Source organism: Myiozetetes cayanensis, unplaced genomic scaffold (genome assembly GCF_022539395.1).
Source record: "Myiozetetes cayanensis isolate MyiCay16 unplaced genomic scaffold, myiCay2020 scf9, whole genome shotgun sequence".
In the NCBI taxonomy this organism is placed as follows: domain Eukaryota; kingdom Metazoa; phylum Chordata; class Aves; order Passeriformes; family Tyrannidae; genus Myiozetetes; species Myiozetetes cayanensis.
Genome location: NW_026088185.1, coordinates 25,181,576 through 25,205,969, shown reverse-complemented (window position 1 = coordinate 25,205,969; position 24,394 = coordinate 25,181,576). Strand labels below are relative to the sequence as shown.

At 37.4% G+C, this 24,394-nt stretch overlaps 1 protein-coding gene across 1 annotated transcript in view; it reads left to right on the top strand.

Moving 5' to 3' along the window:
- Positions 1-24,394, top strand: part of CNTNAP5 (contactin associated protein family member 5) — a 285,860-nt gene that overhangs the window by 168,187 nt on the left and 93,279 nt on the right. The window contains exons 11-12 of the mRNA XM_050339553.1: positions 6,227-6,333; positions 18,493-18,612. Of these exons, the coding sequence (XP_050195510.1) occupies positions 6,227-6,333; positions 18,493-18,612 (227 nt within the window). The remainder of the gene's footprint in view (positions 1-6,226; positions 6,334-18,492; positions 18,613-24,394) is intronic.

Here is a 24,394-nt window from a genome sequence, read left to right as displayed (position 1 = left end):
TGAGTCTTGAAAATCCTTTCAGTATAACCCAGGTTTTAGAGTGGAAGGACAGGATGCAGAAAAACTAAGCAAGATTTAAAAAATCCAAACCCACAGGCATTCAAAGCTGGGTGTTGGAGATAAAATCCCTGCAGTTCTGAAGAGCATCCTCTCATCTCCTCATATCTATTCTAATGTTTAAACTTAGCTGAATAATGCAGGTAACGGCAGTACTTCTCTCTGTGATAGCTTGAGGGCTGACTGACAGTGAAGTGTAATAAACCCATGTAGAACAATTTCCTGCTCTTGGACTGGTATATGATCTTTGTGCTGTCAGATGCACTTGGTCTGTGGTAGTTATAAAATAAGAATATATTTTTACAGAGCAAAGTCCCTGAAAAGTTAGGCAGCCACATTGGAAAATCCCCCTTTGAGAAGGGGTCAGTGTTCTAGGCTTTGTGTTTGTTTAATGGGAATGAAAATGAATACTCAGATTATTTGGATGATGTCATGAGTTGTTTTTGCCTTAACTTTGTTTTCCCTGGCTTTGTTTCATCCATGCAAGACCAGCTGCAGAAAATGACAGTTCAGGCCCATGAAGCCTCACTGGTCTGTATAAGTACCGTGTTTCAGAGCAAAAGAAAGATAGATTTGTCTGATTGATCAGTATTGTTCAGTAAATCCTGTAAGTGGTAAAGAACTGGTTTGAGCAGGCTGAACTCCTTCCTATAACTGCAATGACTTCTACTTGTGGAACGTGGCTGACATTTGAGATAGTTAGCAACGTCCCTAAGAGTGTAGGGACTTCCTGCTTGTATGGGAGAGAGATTTGTCCTGACTGAGACCCTTGTGGAGAAGGAAGGCAGTTTGAAGGTAGATAAAGGGCTACTTAAGTGGCTTTCAGAATCCAACTTGAGTGTGGAATTGATATTTGGGGGGGTACCTGAATAAAGTTCACCCCTATTGCTATTCCTTTAGAGTCAAAATTCATGGAATGTGTGCAGTGCCATGGTAAATTAAAGGCCAAATGTGGGGATGCATGTAGGAGATAATATCCTATCCTTGTTTGTTTGTTTGATTCTTGCAGATGGCTTTTCTGCATTTGCTTTGTAAAATTATGAATTCTAAATGGAACAGCTGTCTGTACAGGATGGTTTATTTGTTTCCCTTTTTTCATTCTCAAATTTATTTATATAAAATTCTTTCAGCTGATGCCAAGCCAAACTGTCAGCACATTTACCTCTATTAAAAATGTAGGTGTTCTAACAACAAAGCAATCAAACCTTAAAAAAATACCTTTTATCTAAGGCATAGATAACAAGCTCTTTTCCCTTCACTCGTGCCAGTCCCAGTACAACCTCCTCCCACAGTTCTGTCCCAGTCACATGCCTGAGGGCTGTTGTCACCAATGTTCAGATCTTCTAAATGTTGGTCTCACAGTGGTATGCCAGTTCAGAGTCTGAAAACCAAGGTGACCAACAGTGGATATAATAATGTATTTGAGAAGTTCAGTCATCAAGTTTTGCAAATCTCAAAAAGAAGAAAAACCTACCTTTGTGACAAATTATTAAGATGACAGAAATACCTTTTTTTTTTCTTTTAGATTTTTTTTTTTTCTTCTATTCAGTGGGATAGAGTGGATGATTTCCAGTGTGGAAAGAGGAATTGTCTTTGTTCACATTAATCTTGTTCTGTTTGTATTCCATGAGTTCTCATAACATAATAAATTTAGGAAATAAAATGTAGATGACTTAAAAATAAAAGATTAAGAATGCCGAAAGACTTTTTAATACGTCATTGATCAGCTTTTTAAAGTTGCAAGAGGAGGGAGAAGTTGGAAGGTGGTGTGATGAGGCAGGAAAGTCTGCTGAGGAAAATCAAAGGTCTGAAAAGTGTTAATTTTATAGCCTGTTGTAATATTGCTTTTATACACTCTTTCTCCCATCCTCCCTCTGGTTCTGGTAGTTCTCTTTTCTTCCTTTAGTTAAGGAGATCTAGCCCACTGTTTAACCACAAAAGCTCATCCTGGGAGAAATGAGAGTGGGATGTGCTTCTGCAATGCTTTTTCTGATGCTCTTTAATCTTCATTAGTTTTCCCCTTGGTAAACCTCTGAAGTTGTTATACGTTGTCTATGTAGTACCATTGGTAGATTTTTCCTCAAAATGTTTGTCTGCTCTCCCCTTGAACCCGTTTCTTGTATCAAAAATAACCTTTGGCAAGGAATTTACCAAATTTACGGCTCAGCACAACGGGGCCAAAACCCATTCTATTGCAATTGGCCTCAATGTATTGAGTTTAGTGGAAAGACATCATTTAGCAAAGCAAAATGCAGTCTGTTACAGCAACAACAGGAGTTTCAACATACATGCATGCCTACTATATGAAGTAATTTCTTTTAATGTTGTATTTTGTTAATGATACGTTAAACAGCTGTTGGCCTTAAATAAGAAAATATGCTGACATAAAAATTATTTCGAGATAATATTCAGGAAAATGCTTTCTTGATAGAAAAGCTTCTAAAATTTCATTTTCTTGTTTCAACATTGTTGAGTTTTAGAGACTTAGTACTTGTCTCAAAATTATATATATTGTCAGTCTTAATATTGAGGGGGTGCTCTCCTTTTTCAATTCTCTCTGTGATGGTTCCCTTTCTTTCCTGTTTATTTAGGAAGGATAGTGAGTAGTGCTGTCAGATGTGTAGTGTTGACTATAACAAAAGCTCAGAGGTGCTTATTGACTATGCTGGGTTTATTCTAGTCAAGTGTAACATCAAATGTGTAGAACTTCTTCAGTCTTCCTACTCAAGTAATCTTGTCATTGTTATTTCTTCATCATTCCTATCAGAGGGCCAAATTTCTCCCCGCCTCCCAATGTCTCTGCAGTTTGTCCTTTGATTTCAAAGGAAGCACACATACAGTTTTGGAGGTGAATGTTTTATTCTAATGACAGTGAAAGCTTTTGTGCAGGCTCTGCATATTGCTCACTTAGATGGCTAAGGGGTATGTTTTCCAGCTTGGCTGAAGGAGGGAAAATTTTATTTGCTTCATTTATTTTTTTAAATAAGAATTTTTCATCATGATATATTCTGTGAATTAATCTGGAAGATCAAGTCTCTGGGATGTCACAAACCGTCTTAGGCAAATCCTTACATTTCCAAATGTCTAATTTATGATACAAAAATTGAGTTGATCTGTTTGTTCTTTTCAATTGCAAATAGGTCAGGGGCTGTCTGCTGCAAATTTTTGTCTGTGAAACCTTCTGTGATACCACTGCATTTTTTTAGTTTTGTTTTTTTTTTTCTAAAATTTTTTGTTTCTACTAGAATGCAAATATTAATTTAAATTTTAAATTACATATTTTTAAATTCTTCAACATGAAGATCTGGGACAGTTTGCAAATGGAACAACCTGTGACTTAAGCATGCCTTGATTAATTTTAACCATAGCTATTTCTTAAATTTGAGTTCTCTGACAATTAGGATAATTTTTGCTTCTAATGAAGATACAACTGCTCAGCTAGAATGGGATTATGGTAATTATTAGAGTTGCAAAGAAATTTTTTTTATAAGCTCTTAGAAGGGTTAGTTATCTGACTGAAAACAAGATCAATGCAGTTGGTTCTAATTAAGGCAAATAAACTAAGGAATAAAAAAGGTTTAATTCTGAATTTATGAATATCATTAAAAGCTTACATGGTTTGTTTGACTTGAATTTTGTGCATTGTTGGGGGAAGGAAAAGTGTCTGCATTTGCAAGACAAGTAGAAACGAGAAGTGACCTTCAACTTTGTAAACTCTTTAAAGGAAACTGTTTTAACAGAATAAATAAGCCTTTACATACAGGCCTTTGGCAAACTGCAAATTACTAGTAATTAGCTCTACTGCATTGGGTTAATTAATAAAAGGTAGCTTAAAATAGGTAGAAAGCTTATTTGTCCATTACACTGATGATGTAAATTGTGATAATAACACAGCACTATTCTTTTTAGCTCTTCAAAGAGCTCTGTTAACATCAGATGTTTCATGTCACCAGCATCCCTCTGATGTGAATAGAACTACTGCTGTTGTACAGGTGACATAAATGAATGTTTATCACTAAATAGCAAGTAGAATTAAAGCCCGTGTGCTGAGGGCAAGGGCAGGCACAAACAAAGCACATATGTGAGTAAATCTTCTCCCACAGGCAAAATTCATATGTATCACCACAATAGTGGTGTACCACTGCACTTTGCCTCTGGAACAAAGCTGCTGAGGAGCTGCTGGTTTGAGGGAGCTGTCACAGTCCTACAGAACATAGAGGATGCAGGTCCTCTTTGTGCCATCCCACAAGATTGCTCCTGCTTTCTTCAGCAATGATCCAAAGCTTCTAAATCTACCAGGAATATTTGTTTTTAATGCAGAGGGGCTGGCTGGGCTGTCACTGCACCAGCAGGCTGTTTGGTAGTTAGATCATTGCTCAGCATACCATTAAAAGACAGAATCTCATCCCTTCTCAGAATTGCTGACATGTAAGGGTGGGGAAAACCCAGTTTTGGCCCTCTCTCTTTGTTTCTTCTTTAGAAGCAAGGGGTTCTCCCACAGCACTGGAAAAATCTCCCCAGTGAGCTGGAAAACCAGGCATGTAATTGCCATATTCTTTCCTCAGTTTGTATTTGAGCCCAATGATTAATAGAAGCCATGAGAGTGATTTTTACAGGACTAATAAATCTTATAAATGTTTTGAAAAATGTTACAGATAGTTATAAACAGCATACTTTCTTCTTGAATTCCTTATTTCTCTAGTATTATAATAAATAATGGGAATAATTGAGTAAACATAAATAAAAATAATTATTTTTTAATTTTAATATTTTTCTATGATATTTATAATTTTATGTATGATGGTATAAATTGTGATCAAATGAAGCTTGAATCTCAGACTCACACTGAGATGGATATATGTATGTTTGTGTGAACTGTCATGGAGCATACTGAGGATGAGAGGTTAGTCTGATTGGCCTCTGGGCACAGAAAACAGGTTTCTTTGGGCTGTTAATGCTTCACAGCTCTAAACAGCCTTGTACTCAGGTAGGTTGATGAAAACTTGGCTGGTGAGGCTCAGAAGGCTGGTGAAGATGGATGATTGTAAGGGACATACAGGTTTTCTGCTTGCATGCAGGAAATGGGTTTTAATTGTAAGTAATCTAGATGAAATGGACTGAAATCCACAGTTAAAGGCAAAATGCATACTTATAAACAAAAAAAATTCTAAGGATGAGATGAACCACAGCTGCAAAAATCTAGGTAGCATCAGTGACTTCAGCACTATGACCACAGAAAGCTCTGGGCATAAAAGGATTTTGAAGCTCAAATTACAACAAAGCAATGGAGTTCTGTAGTGTAAGAGATAAATTGGTTGCCTGTTTCCTCTCCACCCACCCATCACAATTGAATCAGCAGTATAAACAAGTTACTTATTTTTCAAAAGTCAGACATACTGTGTAAAAGAGATTAATATACAGTAAGAAGAAAAAAAAAATGAAAGAAACAGCAAACAAGAGAACAATCTGTTTCCATTTAGGCTGGTGTAACTCCATCGCACTGCGTGCATTTATACCAGGGGAGTTCAGATCAGCATTCACTTCTTGTCCTGGAGATTGAATTTATCTCCCACAGCTTTTGTTTCTGTTCACTTCCTGAGCTGCATGCTGTTGTGCCTCTTTCTTCTTTTAATAATTTGTTTAACAATAATACTTCAGAGGCACAGCAACTAAAACGAGGAAAAGAAGAGAGAGTGCAGAACTCATAATTGAAGCACATTTTTCCTCTCACTTCAGAGATTTGCATGCTGTTTGTGTTACCACAAATGTAACTCAGCCTAATTTTGATAACAGTGGTGCCTGTTTAATCAGACGAGATTCTCCTTTGAAACAAGATTTTAATAGCATTGTCACCTGTTACTTTTCTTGCTCTGTGCTCACAAAGTTTGTGACACTTTAATTGCTAACAAGTGGAATATTTTTACTGAGAATGATCTTAACCTACCTGCTGGATAGTTTAAATGTTGTTTTCTTCCATGCTTGTACTGGAGGCGAATCATAGATCAGAGGAATAAGTATTATTTCAGGTATTATACAATGAATCAGCCCTAGGAAACGCTTGCCTGAATGAAGAGTTGAAATAGATACTTTTATAATTTCTTTTCCAGCATATTGCTCTTACAGAAATCTTTATAATTAATTACATTTTTTTTAAACTCTCTCAAATTAGATGTTTACCCAACTACTGTGAACATGGAGGTAAATGCTCTCAGTCCTGGAGCACCTTTTACTGTGATTGTGGTGAAACGGGCTACACGGGAGCGACCTGCCACAACTGTAAGTAAACCCACACCTACAGTGTTTTCTACTACAGCTTGTTTGTCAAGGTGCACATAAACTACTAAGGAGCTTTGTGAGAGGTCATATCACACCACAGGATGTAGCTTGTTCTGCCTTGGTTTGAACGGGTCAAGAAAACATAGGATTACATTTGTAAATATGCGTGTTTTTGACAAATATTTTTGAGAAAACAAAACCAGATTATGTTAACTGATTTTCTGCGACTTTTTTCTTCACTGGAGAATCATACAGTCACTCATATTACATCCACATCATAGACACATTGGTCATTCAACACTTACTTGAATTTAGCTGGGCTGAGCTGGCTGATTTTAATCTGTGTTTAGGGCTTTATGTCAATTTTGCCACTTTGGTCTTCTTTGGTTTTAGATTATATGAAAGTTCATGTTGCAGGAACCCAATTTTCAACAGCTTATGATTTTTTTTGGCTGCTGCCATTAACAGTATCTGAAACTGACAGTACCTGAAACATTCAGCTACTGAAATCTACAGCAAAAGGAATATTAAGGTGTTTTAAAGGTTAAAAAACCCCTATCAAAAAATAGAGGCACAACATGCTGTGAAATCTAATAAAAATAAAGAGAGAAAAGAAAAGCCAAAATAAAACCTCTTTATACAGCTGACTGAATGGCTGAACAGAAAATGAGGGCAAACTTTCAGTTCTAAAGTGGGAAATAAAGAGAAAAAAACAGTGAGTAAGAATAACAATTCCAGGAATACAATTATAACCACTCCGGGTGTTTGATGAGCACTTGGACCACAGATAGGATGAGATTAGTGAGATGCATTTTTTTCGCCCCTGTTAAGCTAAAAGGCAGAAGAGAAGGAAAGGTACTTAGTGGTTTAAAGCTGAGAATATTGGCAACTGTACTGTAATTTTGGAGACTGTAATGGTTTGCTAGTTAATGGTGAAATAATTTGTGGGATCTGCAGCTGACAGGAGAGGCTGTTGAGAGGTCTGTTCGTGGATCTGTCACCTGAACTCTACATTGCAAATACAAAGGAAGCCAGGGGCTTGGTGTGGAAATTATGCCAAGCCAGATGAAGGATGGGAAGAAAAATATACAGTTTATAGTCTTAAAAAGAGGACTTACTTTTTGTCCATTGCTCTTTTTGTTCCAAAAGGCTGCACTCCTCTTCAAACCTTCAAACTGAACCCTCAGAGTACATGCAGAGATTGAGGCCATGACAGAGTACTTACACCAGCTGATGACGTAAATCCTAGATGGCCAAAACTAGGTGGCCAAATCCAGTTGGTGAGAAGGGAAAGCCTCCCTAAGGAAGGAAGATAAATGTCACTACTGACCATCACAGATGATTAGGGACACTTAACTCTAGGCTACATCTGCACTGTCATATGAGCTCGGGCCCTGAGGCTCACTATGTCTATGCCAACTCCACGTGGCTTCTGTCCAAAGGAGGCCATCTCATTACTTCATGGAATCGGTTCATGACCAGTTTTCCCCATAGACATTTCTGTGGAGCAAGTGAAGCCTCCTGCTGCTGTCAGCTCATGCCTACACTCTCAAAGGCACATACGTATCTGTGGTTATTTAAGGTTCGTTGATGTAGAAACTACTATGAAAAGTTTCTCAGGAAGGTCCTGTGCTCAGACTTTTCAGCAGATCAAGATGTGCATACATGTGATGTACAGCTGTTCACCTGCTCAGCTTATTTACAACCATATTATCAACAGCTAATTTGATTCCAGACCGATTGTGGAGCCAGCTGCCCTGTAAGCCAAGCAAGGCTGATAAACAGCAACATTAGTCTGGAGAAATGCATTCATGTGCTTGAAATATGCAATGAAACCAATTCAGAGCTCGTGGGCAAATGCAAACTGTTGATAAGAAATTTGCAGAACAAGAGACATTATCTCTTTCAGCTGATAGTGGTTGATGTTCAGGAATACCTTTTAGCAGGTGAATGAAAACCACAGATTTGATTACAGCATAACTCCAGAATATCCTCAGTGTATAGGAATCTCTCCAATCATGTAAATCAGTATAGTTCTATCAAAGTAAAAGATCTGATTTTGCAAGATTTGAAACATAATCTCAAGAGATTTTCATTTTTACTTGAACACTGAGGCTGATTGTCATGAAATTGAACTTATACCACGTTGGAGAGGCTATTTCTTTCATTAAACTACCCTTCAGATCCACATCCATGCAGCAACAAGGGAAAGATTTAACTGGCAATCTGCTGCAAGTGAAACAGGGGGAATTGTTTCATTGTTGGGTGAATGTTTTTTTTTTTTAATGTGAGTTGCATCATCTTGAGTTTTGCCTCCTTTTCGTGTGGTAAGAGGTGGTTGAAAACTGCAAAAACACCCATTCTTTGCCATGCTTCCAGAAAGAACTGCATGACATGCCTCTGAAAGCTAGAATTATTGGTTTATGTTTTACCACCTCAGACTGTGAGACATTTCCATTTTAAGAACTGAGATCTGAAGAGACATTGTCCCTAACTTACTGTCATCATATGTGAAGCATTGAAATGCATTTTATGTTTGATACGTAAGCAATCTCACTTTTTCTTCCAAATATTCCTGGACCACACTGGATCCTGCTCTGAAGAATAGCCAACAATACATACTGTACCTTCTCTAAAGAGTTTGCAGTTAAGTTTCTGAAGGGAAAAAACATGCTGGCACAGGGGACAGAGTGCCAGAAAGGCTTCATCAGCATCATAGGTGGCAGCTTCAGTCTACCAGATGCATAATGATTTCTAGGCTTTCTTGTAGCCAAATAGTCATAAGGCAGAGATTAAAAAGAGGAAGAAATTGAATGCTTGCAGACATAAGAGTGACATGGGAGAAAGCGATAAATGTGCATGTTTGAAAAATATAAGGCTGTGACCAGAAGAATTTGACATTTTTGGGAAGGCAAATATCAGAGTCATGACAGGTAGATAGGCTGGAAATGTGCTATGAAAAGGAAAGATAAATAGTTCGCATTTGATGCAACAGAGGGGAATTAGACAGTGTCAGAACAGAACAGTAAGTTGATAGAAGACACAGCTGGGACAATGTTTGCAAGACCATGTCAGATATGTGGGACAGGGTTGTGTCTGTCATGACTGAAAATGGGTAATTGAAATTCAAGATGTGTGGATGAAGCAAAAGGTTGCATCTGAAGATGCATGTAAAGAACTAGCTGGCTCTAGACGTGGCTTTAATATAATCTTATTAGAGACAGCTAGTTTTCTGCAAACCTCAGGTATCCTGTTCACTCAAAATCCCTCATGATACTGGAAGCTCCTAAACTGTCACAGCATGTTTGGCAATCTGCCTGATCCAGATGAGAGTCCACCACTTAAATGGGTGTGGTCCTGTCCCATTAAATAGCTACTGTGTGGCAGACAAGTTCACCCTGAAGTCTCACTGGTCCTGTCTCTGTTCTCCTCCTCTTCTCTGAACTTTGCTGGAAATAGAAGTAAAATAGGGCTAAACCCCATGTTTTCTGGGTTTCACTAACATATAAGAGTCTTAATATTTTCTAAACAGGTAGTTTCTTTCTTGCAAAGCTCAAATGATGCATAAGCACATTTCTTTTCTTAGTTATGGTGAAGTGTTCTTCACTAACTGCCACATGGAATATTATCAATACCTTCCAAGTCTTTTTCTTTGTTGTTGTTTGGTTTGAGGTTTGTTTTTTAGTTTTTGATTGGGGTTTTTTCCATTTTGGATTTACTTCTCATCCTTACATCTTCCAGTGCAAACATCTTCCTGGCTAGTCACAGTACTGATGGGCACTTGTGTTTCTTTCTGCGTACTCTCTGTAGCTGAGAAAGCCCAAAGCATGTGCCAGTGCCATGCTGTGACAAATTCATGTGGACACGCAATTTGATGTCCTTGTGCTGACTGTCTCCAGATACCCATTTCACTGCCCACAGTCTGGGGAAACTGGGAGTCATGGAATAACCCTATAAGATAGAAAGCCAACTGTAGGTGATTTACATTTGATTGTGTATGAGTTTTGTTATGCCTTAGCTTCTCTACCTCTGTTGGGAGTAAGATCCAATTTGTGGGTATATTAAAAGGTGTGTGATCTATATCATCTACTGAAATGGTATGGGTTGTTTCCTGAGAAAATACTCTTTGCTTATTGCTACTTGAGCTTATCTAGAGCTGAGACAGTGCTTTGAGGATACAATCATATTTCAGTCTGCAAAATGCAGGGTTTTCTTTTTGCTTTATCTTTTAAATGTGTTTCACACAGCTTGCATTTAAATAGGTTGGAAGATTAGCTCAGCTGAAACCTTTTTAGCGATAGATGATTTCCCCATTTCTACAGTGTGTGGGTAGCCTGCTGATCTGTCAGGTATTGGAGTAGTCTGATATAATCCAGATAGATAGGAGAGGATCACTTATGTAATCACATGTGTGACCATAGCAAAATAGATAATTGTTTTCTGTTTTTCTCCTTTAGATAGAAACACTGATGTTAGTACACAAATTGGGAAAAAAAAAGCCTGGGTGGGATTCATCTCATCTCTCTTTTACTGTCTGATACTGTAACATCCAATCTAAGATACTGGTCTGCTCTCTCTTTATATGTTAAAAGTGTGAACTATTTTCAGAACTTAACTAGCCTCACTGTGAGATAGGGTGTCCATGGTAAATTTATGAACCACCCCTGAAATATTTCAGTGTCTATCATCTATAGAAGGAGACAATCTTAGCTTAGGCAGACAGTAGGCAACTGAAGGTAGGTCAGAATCACAGGTGTATAAAGAAAGAGAAACTGAGGATCGAATTACAGGTCTTAATTTTTATATATATATATATATACACGTATATATAAATTAATATACGTATTAATTGAAAGGGAATAGTTGAAAAGCTGCATAGTCATCTCTCTCATACTATTACTTCTCATAATTATCATGTGATAGTGAGAGCAGTAGACTGGTATAAAATGGCCGTGAGATACAGAATGTTATAATTTTAATGCATGATAATGATTAGTAATCTCCTTTTCTTGTGAGTTATATTAATCCCTTAGAAAGTCTCATCTTACCCTTCTGCATTTCTATTATTTTTATTTATGATAGTTTTCAGGTGGTTTTTAGTCTTGGGTGAATTTTTGAATTCCAAAGACTGCTGAACATTGATATAAAAATTATGGGAAATATAAAATAATGGGTTTATTCTTCATGTTCTGAGGATGTCAACATGTCCCAAAGCTTTGCAAGGTGATAATTAACAGAATGTAATTTAATTCTGGATATTTGCTTTGGTGTGTGATCTATCTTGCACATACAGGCATGTGTCTTACTGGCCTAGGTAATTGCTGGTGGAAAGATTCATCCAATAATGGAAATGTCATATAGTCATTGATATGGCATAAACTTAACATAACTTCAGGCTTTGAAAATGTATTTTTTAATATTAATATGCTTACTGCATATATCATTTTTGATCTGAAAAGCTTAATATAGCTTCAGTCAGATTGTTAGCAGGACTGGAGCTGCATCTTAAAATGCCAGCCATGGCAATGGCAATTCTCTTGTGTTCCAAGGTAGGGAGATATGTACACAGTTTCCTGGCTGAGCAAATCAGGTTCAGAGAGTTTTGGGTTTACAGATGTCTAACAGTGAGTTTGGTCATGTAATTTGAATGTCCTGAGTAGCCAGTTTTCCTGTCTGAGATTCTTGGAACAGCTTTTTTCCATGTGTGTTTAAACAATTCGTGTTCTTTTACTAAAGAAAACACATTTAATATTCATATCAAACCTTCAGTACTGTACTTGCTGTTCCTGCATATTTTTGTTCACACCATGCTTTTGGAATATGAATTTTCATTGTTTATTTTGTAATAAGTTACTGTGTTATTAATGCTTTCCCTTCAGTATGGGTACCTGTAAATTGTACATCTGCATTTCTCAGTGGTGTTCATTTAAAAGAAGTTTTTCCCTTTGCCTGACATTTCCTTATAAATAACACAGAGAAGGTTTCGCTTTGGGGCTTTGCTGCAGAACAGAGTATGCAGGGGACTAACTCAGTCCTCTTTGAAAACAGCCTTCTATAGGTATGGCCATGACCACAGGGATACCAGGACTCTGGGGAGGAAGACTGCAATGCCAAGCTTTGCACAGCATCCTTCAAGTCTTTGATTGCTCATTTCCCTCCAACACTGCTCTCAAAATGGAGTAGGTGTCCCTGACTGCTTTCTTGCAGCAGCAGGACTTGCAGGTCATTCTGCACTAGCACCAGGCAGGGGCTGCTGGGGTTTGTGACTGACACAGCCGCCTCCAAACCTCAGCAGGGGAGTGACAAGGGTGGATGGCTTGACATGACCTCCCCCAGAGTGGTCAGGGGGAGCCTTAGTTTGGATGGTAGGAAATTGTCTAATCCCCAGGTGCCGTGGGAGTATCTCTCCTGAACATCCATTTAGGTGACACTGTGGTAAAAGTAATTTTTATCTATGGAAATAACATATTTTCTATCAGATGGGTAAATACATATTTTAAAAAAGAAAAAAATAATCCATCTGTCATACAGGCACATCACAGCAGAGACTACATCGGTCTGTCAAGAGCAGAGCTGTCAAAATCCAGTTTTTGAGAGTACAGATTTAATTTTCTGGCATTTAACTAAACAATTGTATTATAAGGGTGAGAATGACGATCATTCCCAAGAGTTCATTGCCTGTCCTAATCCCTCTGCTGTTGGAATGAGAAGAAACCTCCCATTGCATGTTGCTTTATTTGCTGTTTAGAAAAATCCTTGGTTGAACGCTCATTAGTCTGAGCCTGTAAGAGGAAATCTGTCAGGCCCGAGGTACACAAGCAGAGGGTGAAATAGTCTTCTACAATCTGCCTCCAGGAGCTCTGAGCATTTTGTTGAGAATGCTTAATTTGGTCTGGTCAGCATTTGTGCATATCTATTTGTCCAAGGTCAGTCTAGGAGTGATTGAAAAATAACCCCAAACTGAAGTTTGACCTTGCAAATGTTTGTGCTCAGTCATGTACTGTTAAAGATTTCAGCTACAGCAGAGATAAAACCTCTGGTTTAAGGACTGCAATTAAAACAGTTAGATTAACAGATTACTTTACTTAACAGACACTTCAGAGACCTGAACAGTGATGAAATTGCTGATATTTAAAATTTTTCAGGCTCTTTAAGCATATTGAATCAAGGTTGAAGTTTCAATTGCAGAGCCAAGTTGAGAGCGACTCCATCCCTGTCAGACCTGACTGTGAGGTGCAGAGTTCCTGTGTGTGCTCTGACTGACCAGTCATAAAGATCTTGATGCAGGAATTAGAAAATTAAACTCCACAGTTTTTTTTTTTTACCCAAAAGGTCTACATAGGTTATTATAATGATATTAAAATCCAATAATGCTTCTCTGGCACTGAAGTCTGAACCATGATCTGTAGATTGAACCTTGACCAATCAAAATGAATATTTATAATTCTGCTAGGATACTTGTGTAGGGATGTAGTGTGTGGCTTGAAAAAACATGGAATGTATATGTTTCAGATTCACAGTTTTGATTTTTGAGCTTATGAATGTTTCCACAGTTTTGATTTTTGAGCTTATGAAAGTTTCTATCCCAAATGATATAAGAGAACGTGTAGAATTTGGTGATGTTGATCTGTCTGGAGATAAAGTGTTTATTTCATAAATGCTCTTCAAAGTTTGACAAATGATTTACTAAGCACCTGGGAAGAGGAAAAGTGAGAACTAAAGGAAAAGATGCCCATTATGATCAGTGAGTAAAGCAGTGTTCAGAACAAATGCTCTGATGTGATGAGTTGTTGATCTGAAAAGCTAGTTCAATTTGAGGTACTTAAGACTGAAAGAGATACCTGAGGGAGAAATTGGGTATATGTGTTTCACTGAAAATTATAAAGGGCTGGGAAATAGATATCTTGAACTCTGTCAGTATTGTGCATGCCTGAACACCATCAGCACAGCTCATCCTAGCAGGTAGGCAAGAGCACAGATAGTACTCAGAGAAGCATCTCTTACTGTGAAGAATGGGGCTCTCAGGCTGCATCAGTTTCAGCAGGTAGTTCTGGGAGGATTTTAAATTTCTTTGTGAAACACAGTGGTAGCCTTTAAAAAAATTCCTTACAGAGCAAAAATGTCAGCATAGGTCCAATGCTATAACTTGTAAGTGATTCTGGGAAGAAAATGCAATAAAAGACATCCTTTGTGACCAAGTGAAACAGACACTTCTGATGTCCTGGCTCTCTTACTAAATCTGGGACCTTGAAGTCAAGCTGTTTTTGTTTTGTCTGCCTGGGGTAACCAGTTACCAGCAATAGCCCTGTGACACCTTTTACTCTCAAGTTTTGCCTTGTGCTGTACTTTACCCTAATGTTTTTACCAACCATACCTGCTTGTGAGGTCCAAGCCATACTTGTAGGGGATTAGTTTGGGTTCATGTGGGCTGTTGAGATCGTTTTCCTTTCAGCACTGGCATAATGCAGCTCTGTGAAGCAAAGAGCTTCACCCTGCCTGCCTGTGGGAACAGCAGGGCTATTGCTGCGTGGCAGCACAACTCATTCCCAGAAGGGCCTGAGGAAACACAGCAGGGGCTGAAAGTCATAAACTGTGATTTGCAATGTTTCTGGCTCAGTGAAATAAATGTTGCTGCAAACTGTCATTTTATATTCAATGGCTGATGTTATTCAAAATTAGCAAAAAAAAAAGTGTGTGGAAGAATTAGAGAAAGAAACCGAACTTGCTTCTGTGAGACAAAAGACAACTGAGAGGTTTCATTTTTTAAATTATGTTTTTAAAAAAGTATTTAAATGAGAAAGCAAACTTTGCATTAGCATCCTATCAAGAATGGGTTTTTTTATTGTTTGGGTCCCATTTTGGTAAACATTTTAAAATTTGAAAACAAATTTGAAGGAGTGAAAGTATAAACACTATTAAAAGATTTCCCAGAAAGGAATAAAATCACAATTCTTTGTATTTGTTTGGAGTTTTTCAATTTAAAAATAATGCTTGAAAATTGATGATGGGTTCTCTTCTGAATGAGCTGATGAATACCTCTCTTTTATTCAAAAGGTGTAATTACTGCAAATGTTGTTTTCCATTAAAATGTATGCACTTGTCAACAGTTCCATCATTACACTTGGTGCTTGCTTTTTGCTTATTATATGTGCAATTGTTGGTGACTCTTTAATGACAATTACAATAATGGTTTCCCTGCTGTTCCCAAAACTCCACCTATGTCAGAGAAGTCTGACACAAAATGGAACATAAATATGAGGGCAGTTTTCAAAGCTAAGGTTCTGGGGTCTTAACAGATGATTCTTAGTCTGGTTTTTACTTTCATGTGATATTTCTGATTGCATAAAGAGAAGAATGACTGCAAAGAGATTTTGTCTTTTGTGGACCCATAAAGACAGCTTCAAGTTGTTTTCACTGGCATAATAGGGCTTTTTTCAGCAAATGGAATTGCATAACTTTGTTCTGAAGTAGGCAATTGTCTTAGCCCACAAAATAGTTCAGCAGAGTTTGGATGGTGCATTCGAAATGTCTGTGGGGGCATCTGCCAGTGGCTGGAAAACAAATGTAATTTTCTCCTTGATGCATTATACAGCAAAAAATAGAACTAAAATCAATGGCTGATACATTTCCAGTCTAGAAGTACACAGTACCAAATGCTGAAGATACAGATATGTGAAGCTTTCAGTGTACAGTTATGAAATAAACTGTCCACCAAAACTGCTTTTCTCTAAGTCATGATAGAATATGTTTTATGTTCTTGAGCTGGAGGTTTATAGCCTTTCCCACTCCTGCTACTTCCCAGTATGTAGTGCTGGATTTCTCATATAACTGAAAGGAAAACATACCAGGATGGATTTCCTTCCAGCAGTCATAACTGCAATTTCATGGAAGCTTGAGCGTCCTTTCAGATTTGCATGTGTTGAGCAACCCCAGCCTGACTTCTAGCTCCATATAGCCTTTGTTTTCCAAAGTTGCAGTGACAAAGGGCCATCTATAGTTAAATACATGATCTCTCTTTGAATCTGCCCACATTTTTAATGGCTGAATCCTCACATCTTTCCTTACTAATTTGTAGAAGGTAGATATGGGCTCCAGACAAAATGACAGTCAAGAAGAAGAACACACAGAAGGAAAAAGAAAGAAAAGTTTGGCTATCAGTTCACTGACAATGTATTTGTTTTATGTCTCTACCCCTCACACCATCCTTTGTCTTCAAAAATACTCAGCAAACAATTTAGAGGAAGCAATTGGCATATTCCCTAATGAGACAAGATAAAGTGTCCTGTAATGATGATGACAGCAAATTTAGTAAGTGAACTGCAGTTTAAGAACTTTGCAAATTGATCAAACTATTATTCCTTGGTTGCTTACTTAATTGCCTGTCACAGTTTCTCTCCTGACCTCCATATCCCTGCTGCTTTTGTCAGCACTTCAGCAACTGAGGGACTCTCTGTTAGCCCCTCAGGTTGTGAATAGTGGAAGAATAGGTTCTGGTTTGGGGATTTTACTTAATTTACATTTAATATATACTCTTAGCCAGCTATCAGAATGGGAATTTAGAGATATTCTGGACTCCTACAGTGCTTTCCACATCAGGCTAAGGATGAAGCTTTCTTAATTCTATTTATTATAGGATGTATGCTAATTAAAGCACTGCCTCACCAGGTGCTGAGTACCTTAAGCAGTGTCTTAACTCGGTGATGTTCTGTCTGCTAGAGATGTCTGGTGAGAATAGAAATTTACAAGGAAAAAGCAAATTTGTGTACTTGGTACAAGTGATCAACTGGTGAGACTTAATTCATAGCCAATCTGGACCGGAGCCGCTAGAACTGTGGTTCTATTTTGTTGGCAGAATTGAAGAAATGTCCACAATCTGAATGATGAACTATCTTATAATATTCTTCAGAGTAATAATCAGACAAGGCTACTTCAGGGCTCAGCATTTAAGTCTTTCTGAAGTTTGTTTCATTAGAGAAACTATTTTTAGGGAGTGAGGGGGAAGCAGAGATGTGAGTCCATGTGTGCACAGGAGTGGGAGTGAGGAGATATTCTAGCTGCTACAGAGCAATTCCTGCCTTCTACAGGAGAGGCTGGAACTGTGTTTCAGAAGTGGACAGGAGGTGCTGGCCCTTCACTCAGCCTGCAAATCTCCCTGAGTTCCAAACAAGGAACTTTGCAGTTGCATTTACAGCCTCGAAACAGCAATCACAAGCTATTAGGGAGAATAATTTTGTCAGTATAGTCAGGTAAGTGTTTAAGCAGGTGGGGGAAAAAAGAATCAGGTCTTCTGAAATGAGACTTAAGGCTTTTGTTGTTCAAGGTTCAGGATCATGCATGTGACTTTGTGATACTGGACTGCCTTTCTGCAGGAATTTTCTCTTTGCCCCACGTGAAGTGACATTTACCTCTTGTTTGAAAACACGCCTCAAATACAAGAATTTTACTGACCTGTGAGATTATTTTTTCCTTCTGTTCTTGCTCTTAGTGACTTGCTTTGCTTGTTTTATTAACCACTTGGATTTTTATGGGTACTAATACTCCAAGAGAAGAATATTGATAAGCAGAGAGAAAAAGTTGGTGGTATAAAATTAGGTCTAAAGCATAAAAACATCACCTATGATGGAGACCATATCTGAGCTTGAGCTTTTCTGCTGGGGGACAAGGGCTTGATTTCATTTGAGTGGCAAATGGGCTTTAATGCTTCCTGTTAACGTTATTCTGCAGGCAAGGTGAGGACTGGCAAAAAAATGTGTAATTTGTGCTGTCAAGACTTAGATGCATGCCTAGGTGATAAATCATGTCTATATGCATGTCTTTGAACTATCATTATATGAATGCATGTATGTATCACTCCATAACTAGATGTGGCACATTTCAAAGTTCATATCCATTTGTTTAAGTATTTACATACTTTAATCCAGAACAAAGCAAATACCTGTATCTTTAAAACCAGCATATATTAAGTTCAAGGAATTACTTGGATACATGAGTGATTTTGAACATGGATTCAGGTCCAAATGCAGTAATCTTTCACATGCTAATCAGCTGTGCATAACCAGTGTTATCCTATGACAATAATTAAAGCAGTACTTATGCATAAAACATGACTGTCTTCTTTCTCCTCGTTTGCGATGCAATCACTCTCTCTTTTGTTTAAAGCTATCTATGAACGTTCTTGTGAGGCTTACCGACACCAAGGGAAGACATCAGGCTTCTTCTACATCGATTCTGATGGAAGTGGACCACTCGGACCACTCCGTGTTTTTTGCAATATCACAGGTAATGACCTAACCTTGTCTTGGCTGCTTTATGTCGGCTCTAATGTGATTGTGAGGTGGTCTTAACAGGACAATGATAGACATGTCAACAGTACAGCTCACTAGTGGGGAAAAAGCAGAGAACTTGTAGGAACTGAGGTTTGACTCTGAGATGTTTCCTTAAATAGGACACACGTAAAAGTGATTTTTAAACTAAGTTTGAAGGACTCTCCTTGTACTGTTAAGTTACAACAGCACCTGCACCGCACAAAGGGTAGTTCCTAATATCATAACTTTTGATGAGAAGTTTATGTTTTTTAGTAAAGAAGTAGAAACTTAGAATCCAAACGATTCTTTTGTAACTGAATAGTTTCTCTGCTTTACTAGAACACTAGATCTGGGAATTATTGTTAAACTCCTCTCACTGAGCTAGGTGTAAACCCTTCTAGTCTGACTTAAGCAACAATACCTGCCCTCATACAAGTGTGATGCCTTTGACATTCTGAAGTGTGAAAACTTTGATTGTCCCTGATATCTGTATGGAGGAGAATTCATGATGATCCTAGGAGGAAGGACACCAAAGAGACAGACAGTGGAGCAAGAACCTGATAAAGTTGTTGAGTCTTTTTAATCTTACATTTCTGTAGCTTTAAATAAAAGTTATTTCAGTAAATATACCTGTCTGGAAAATTCTCTCCTTAAGTGGGTTCTATTTTGTATATAGGACTGTCATGACAAGGGTATGAGAAAAGATTACACAGCCCTTGTTGTGGATGGGGATAGATGGTGCTTTTTATTTTTGAAATGGAGATGAAATTTCCCAGACCGTCTCCTGTTTGACATTTTTTGCTTCCTGTGGCCAGGTGCAGATGAAAGAATGTTTTATTACCCTTTCTAATTTGCTAATTCCGGCTGAGCTGCTTTACCACATATCACCTTCACACTCAGTGCTGAAAACTGAGAACTCAGGATATTCATATTTTATCCTTAATCTCCTTGTGTTTAAAGTGTCTCAAATTAAATTTTCATTTTTATTTAATTGGGCAATCATTATGTTAATTAAATGCACAACAGTTAATTATTAAGTATGTTTTTTATTCAAGTGTAATAAATATTTAATAAGCTGTGTCTCCTTCACTGTTGAATCTTGTAAGAATTGAAACAGCATTTCACCTTTCTGTCTGAATATCCTTCCTTGATCTCCAATATGCGAAATGTGCTCATTTTTATTATTTATCATATAAATATGTGTGATCAAAACATTGTCAGTGCTTTTTATCTCTGCTGAAGTAGTAGGATTTTTGACAAACACCTTGCATTTGCTTTCCTCAAATAAATTTTATCTGGCAGAAATCCAGAAGGCATATGCCTGATTTTCTCTCTATCTGTAATGAACTTGCTGACATTATTTTTTTTGGTTATGAGAAAGGTGGAGATGGGGAAAATTGGCAGAACCTCCAAGCCTATAAAATACACGTCTGTGTTGCTTGAATATGGTTTGGGTGCCTTAATCACAAGAGCTTCTTTTCTCTCTGGGAACTTACCCATTTTTATGCTCATAAAATTTGTTTACAATAATCAATTAAATACAAAGTATGCAAAGAATAACTTTGTGTACACAGGAATAGATTCTCAATTTGTTATTCTTTTGAGGTGATGCTACTGCATAGTTTTCTGTAATTTCTATATTCATGGAAAGGCAAAATATAAAATTGTTCTATATTTATATTATGTATGGTTTATATTATATATGTTTTATATTACGTACGTACAAGGAACAGAGAAAATATTATTGTCCAGTGACAAAAATATCTACAAATCCTTCTGTGAATGGAAAAACATAGATGGTTGGGAACATCAATGGCTTCTATGTATGGGGAGACTAAATAAATTAAAAAGATGGTTGGAGGAACTGCCACAGGAAAGTGTGGAGATCATGTGTACTATAGAGAAAGCACATAGGAATTGATTATTTTTCATCATATAGGAGCTAAGGGACACCTAAATGATTAGATAGCAAGATTTGGGAATTTTTTGTTTGCTTGTTCTTTCCTGATACAATGAATTCAACTTGAAACACTACCAAGGACAGCAAGGAGGCTGATGTAATCAATAAAGGGAGCAAAAATAGTTTGGGAAAAGCCCCGGTCTTGTCTGATAGATTCAGAAGGTGCAATTAAATATGACGGTTTAGTTGAGCTTCTCGCTCAGGCAGCTGTGAGGCAAAGACCACTGGGAAATGGGAATGAGTTTTAGGAAAATTTTTTGACTTCTCTCTCTTCCCTGGGTATCCATTCACCCTCAAAGGCAGAGTTGGGCTCCTGGGCTAAATGATGCTTTTATTTTACTTGGGCTGAATGTTCTTTTTGTATACAGTTCAAGAAGCAGTAACCTCTTTATGCCCAAAACGTGTTCAGGCTGAAGAATTTGGAGCTGGAATGGAAAATTCTGGGCAATGACTCATTTAGTGTTTTTAAAGTAGAGGTGCAGGGAGCTAATGACTTGTGGGAATTACAGTGCCTTGAATCTGTGAGGGATGAATTCAAAGAAGGAATCAGATCATCAGAAATGAGCAACATCACTGCATTTAGAGAAAAGTGTTTTCTTTAATCTTCACTTACATGTGTTTAAAGTCCTTTATAGTTTTTTTTGTGTGCGTGTAATTGAACAGATAGGGAACTTTTTTGTAGCCAGTTATTAACTGAGGAGCATAAACACCAACTTTCTTGTGTATTGGTGTCTGGTCATAGATCTCCAATGTCTGATGTGGATATGGAAAGTATGAAGAATACAATTGTGTTTCCAGTGGTTTCTTTGCAGCCTGTCAACTTTAGCAGCCCACTGCTGAATAAAAATTCTGAAGAAAGCAGAAAATTGCGATTGTGTGTGTTGAGAGGGAATTGGACAGTCATAAAAGAGAAAGAGAGATATAAGGGAAAGGAAATTTTACAGGGAGAAAAAAAAAGAGGAAAAAAGTATTAAAAAATATAAAGCCAATTTTCAGCATGGTAAGAAATTTAACAGTTGTGTCACAGAATATCTGCTGATACCAGAGTGGGTAAATGTACTTATCCATTGTCTGAAGAAGTGGCTGAAAGAGCAAGGTGACAAAAATTGTAGATGACATGCTATTATTTAAGTTGGTCAAGAAGAGGAAAGAGTGCATGAAGCACTTTCAAATGATCTTATTTTGAAGGCTGTTTATTTCTACTAAAAGTAAAATATGTTGTTGAAATAGGAGCTTGTCAGCAACAGCAAAGTGCCTAATTAAAGGCATGGAAAGATATCAGTATAAAGATAGCTTAAAAGTAAATAATCCAAGGCTATTTAGACTGGGAAGACTCAAAGTGAATGGGCCTCGTTGACAGAAGCCATTCTCATTTGCATTTTCTTATAATAAGAGTAAAGAGACAGTTCAATGACAGTGAAAGACAACAAACTCAAAACTAGATCTAAACTAAAAAAAATAAAGACAGCACCTTATTAACATAATGTTTTCTTCATCTTATATGCCCATTGAACACAAGGCAAAGTCACTTTCACAGTGAAATTTATCAATTGTAAGAAACACTGAGGAATCCACACCAAATGTAGGTGTGTGCAGGAAGTGAAAAACACATGTGCCTGAATCATGATTGTCTGTAGTTGGATGCTATGAGAGACACCATGAGGATGTGAACAGGTCTGTGTAGGGATTGTTAATTTGGGATGATTGTGTTGAGTGTTGTGGGAACATATCTAGTGTTTCCAGGCCATCTGCATGGGAATATAAACTAGCTGTGTTTGCTTAACCTGGATTCTCCCATCATCCATGGTGCTCTATGCCCACACTGTTTCGGCATTAAGTACAGAGAAAATGCATCATGTCATGCTTTGAGGTAATGAACAGCCACCAAAGCTGAGAAAGAAATTTTCCCTATAGGCTGGTTGTTTGATAATTAGCCCAGTTGAATTAATCTTCACATAATTGAAGATTGATAACAATCAATAAAGAAGATGACTAGCAGACCCTATATACCTCTGATCTGGCAGTCTTTATATCATTGTGAGGCTTGTTCTTTTCCTCTTGTTGCTTAGAAATGTATTGATCTGTCTGGAGTAGTACTTAACTGTTAACAACCATACTCTCCAGTACTAAGCCTATATACATGCAATCTACATCCATGTACTTGTTTTGCTGTACAGTGTGAAAAGTGTTTGTAATGACCTTTTCTCATTTCCCCCAGAGTAAATTTTACCCTTGATATCTGAAAGAAAAGTACACTTGAGTCACCCTGTCACCGTACTTCTCTACTGATGCTGTTTTGCTGTATGCAGACCCTGGGCTATCAAATCAATAACACTTAGAAATTGCCATGACTAAATCAATGGTTAATTTTATCTTAGCCAGGTATTGTTCCAGTCTTCAAATAGTTTGCATTTTCTTTCTTCCCTTTTTTCACTCCAGGGCTGCAGTTTAGGAAAAGATGAAACCTTATCCCAGGTCTTGCTGCTATTTCAAGACCTGTTTTTTGAAACTGCCATAATGGAAGAATCATTTATTAACAGAAATATATCTCTTCTTGTGGCAGATCACCTTTGTTTTGCAGTCTCCTCTCAAAATGCAGATATTGCCTATTTTTCTGATGCAGGAAAAATTAAATTGTATTTTCTTTATCTCAAAAAACTGTATAGAAACTGTATTTAAATCTCAAAGGGATTCTAAGAAAATGTGAAAGAGATGGTAAATGTTATACTTGCAATATTTTATAAATTACCTCCTGGTTTGTTTTTTTTTTCTCATTCAGCTAACAATGTTTATTACTTTTGTTCTTCCATATGTATTCTATGGCATGCAAAGAGGGCTGAATTTAGGAGAATGCAAGTTGTATTTGTAGTTGCAGTGCCTAAATATTTTAAATGTCTGAATAGTCCCACTTAGAGTGTGATATTTGTTCAACTATTTGAGGAAATTTCTGTAGCAGTTCACTGTGAAAAAGGAGCAGACTGGAGTAACAGAGATGGGTTACTACAAAGCAGAGCTAACTGGACCTCAGTCCTTTTACTAGAAATCCCCACTGATGTTCTCAAAACAATAGTGGCATTAGTGGTACAAGAATCTCACTTCATGTGCTTATGTAATTTCTTAATCTATTTTCCATAAGAAATCATGTCCTTTTACTTTGTATTGTGATTACATTGTGTGACTGCCCCCTTTTTATGTTTCCCATGGACTTGACAGACTCTGATGTGGAAAGGAGGGTTGTCACCAGTCAGGCTGAGGTAAGAACAGAGAGGAGGAGTTGGTCATACCCTTAATTCTGGTTTTAATACCTGTAGCTACACAATTTTGGGAAAAGAACTTAAATGGTAAAACTCCCTGAGATTCTCAGAATAAGTTAGATAAGATTTATAGCTTTGAACTTCTTAAGGAAATATTTAGATTGACTTTTTGCTGTTTGTCTTTTTTTTTCTTTTTTCTTTTTTTCTTTTTAAGGACTCTACCTTGCAGCTTACTGTCTATAATTGTGATTGGCTTCATCACTAGAGAAAACAACAAATGGAAATTCATTACAAATTATTTACTACTCTTTAGATTAAAGGCAGCCCTTAAAGATTTACTATTTACCCCCTCAAACACTACAGGTCTTCTGGCACACTGCAGTTTTGACAATTGATATGCTTCTGCTTTGAATTTTCATTAAATATTCCACAACTTTACAAAATGAAAAATCTTTAGTGGGCATATTACGTCAATGGCATTGTGCTGTCAACAGCTGCCTTGCTGTTTTCAGTGAAATTGTTGTATTTCTGATGAGCATCAC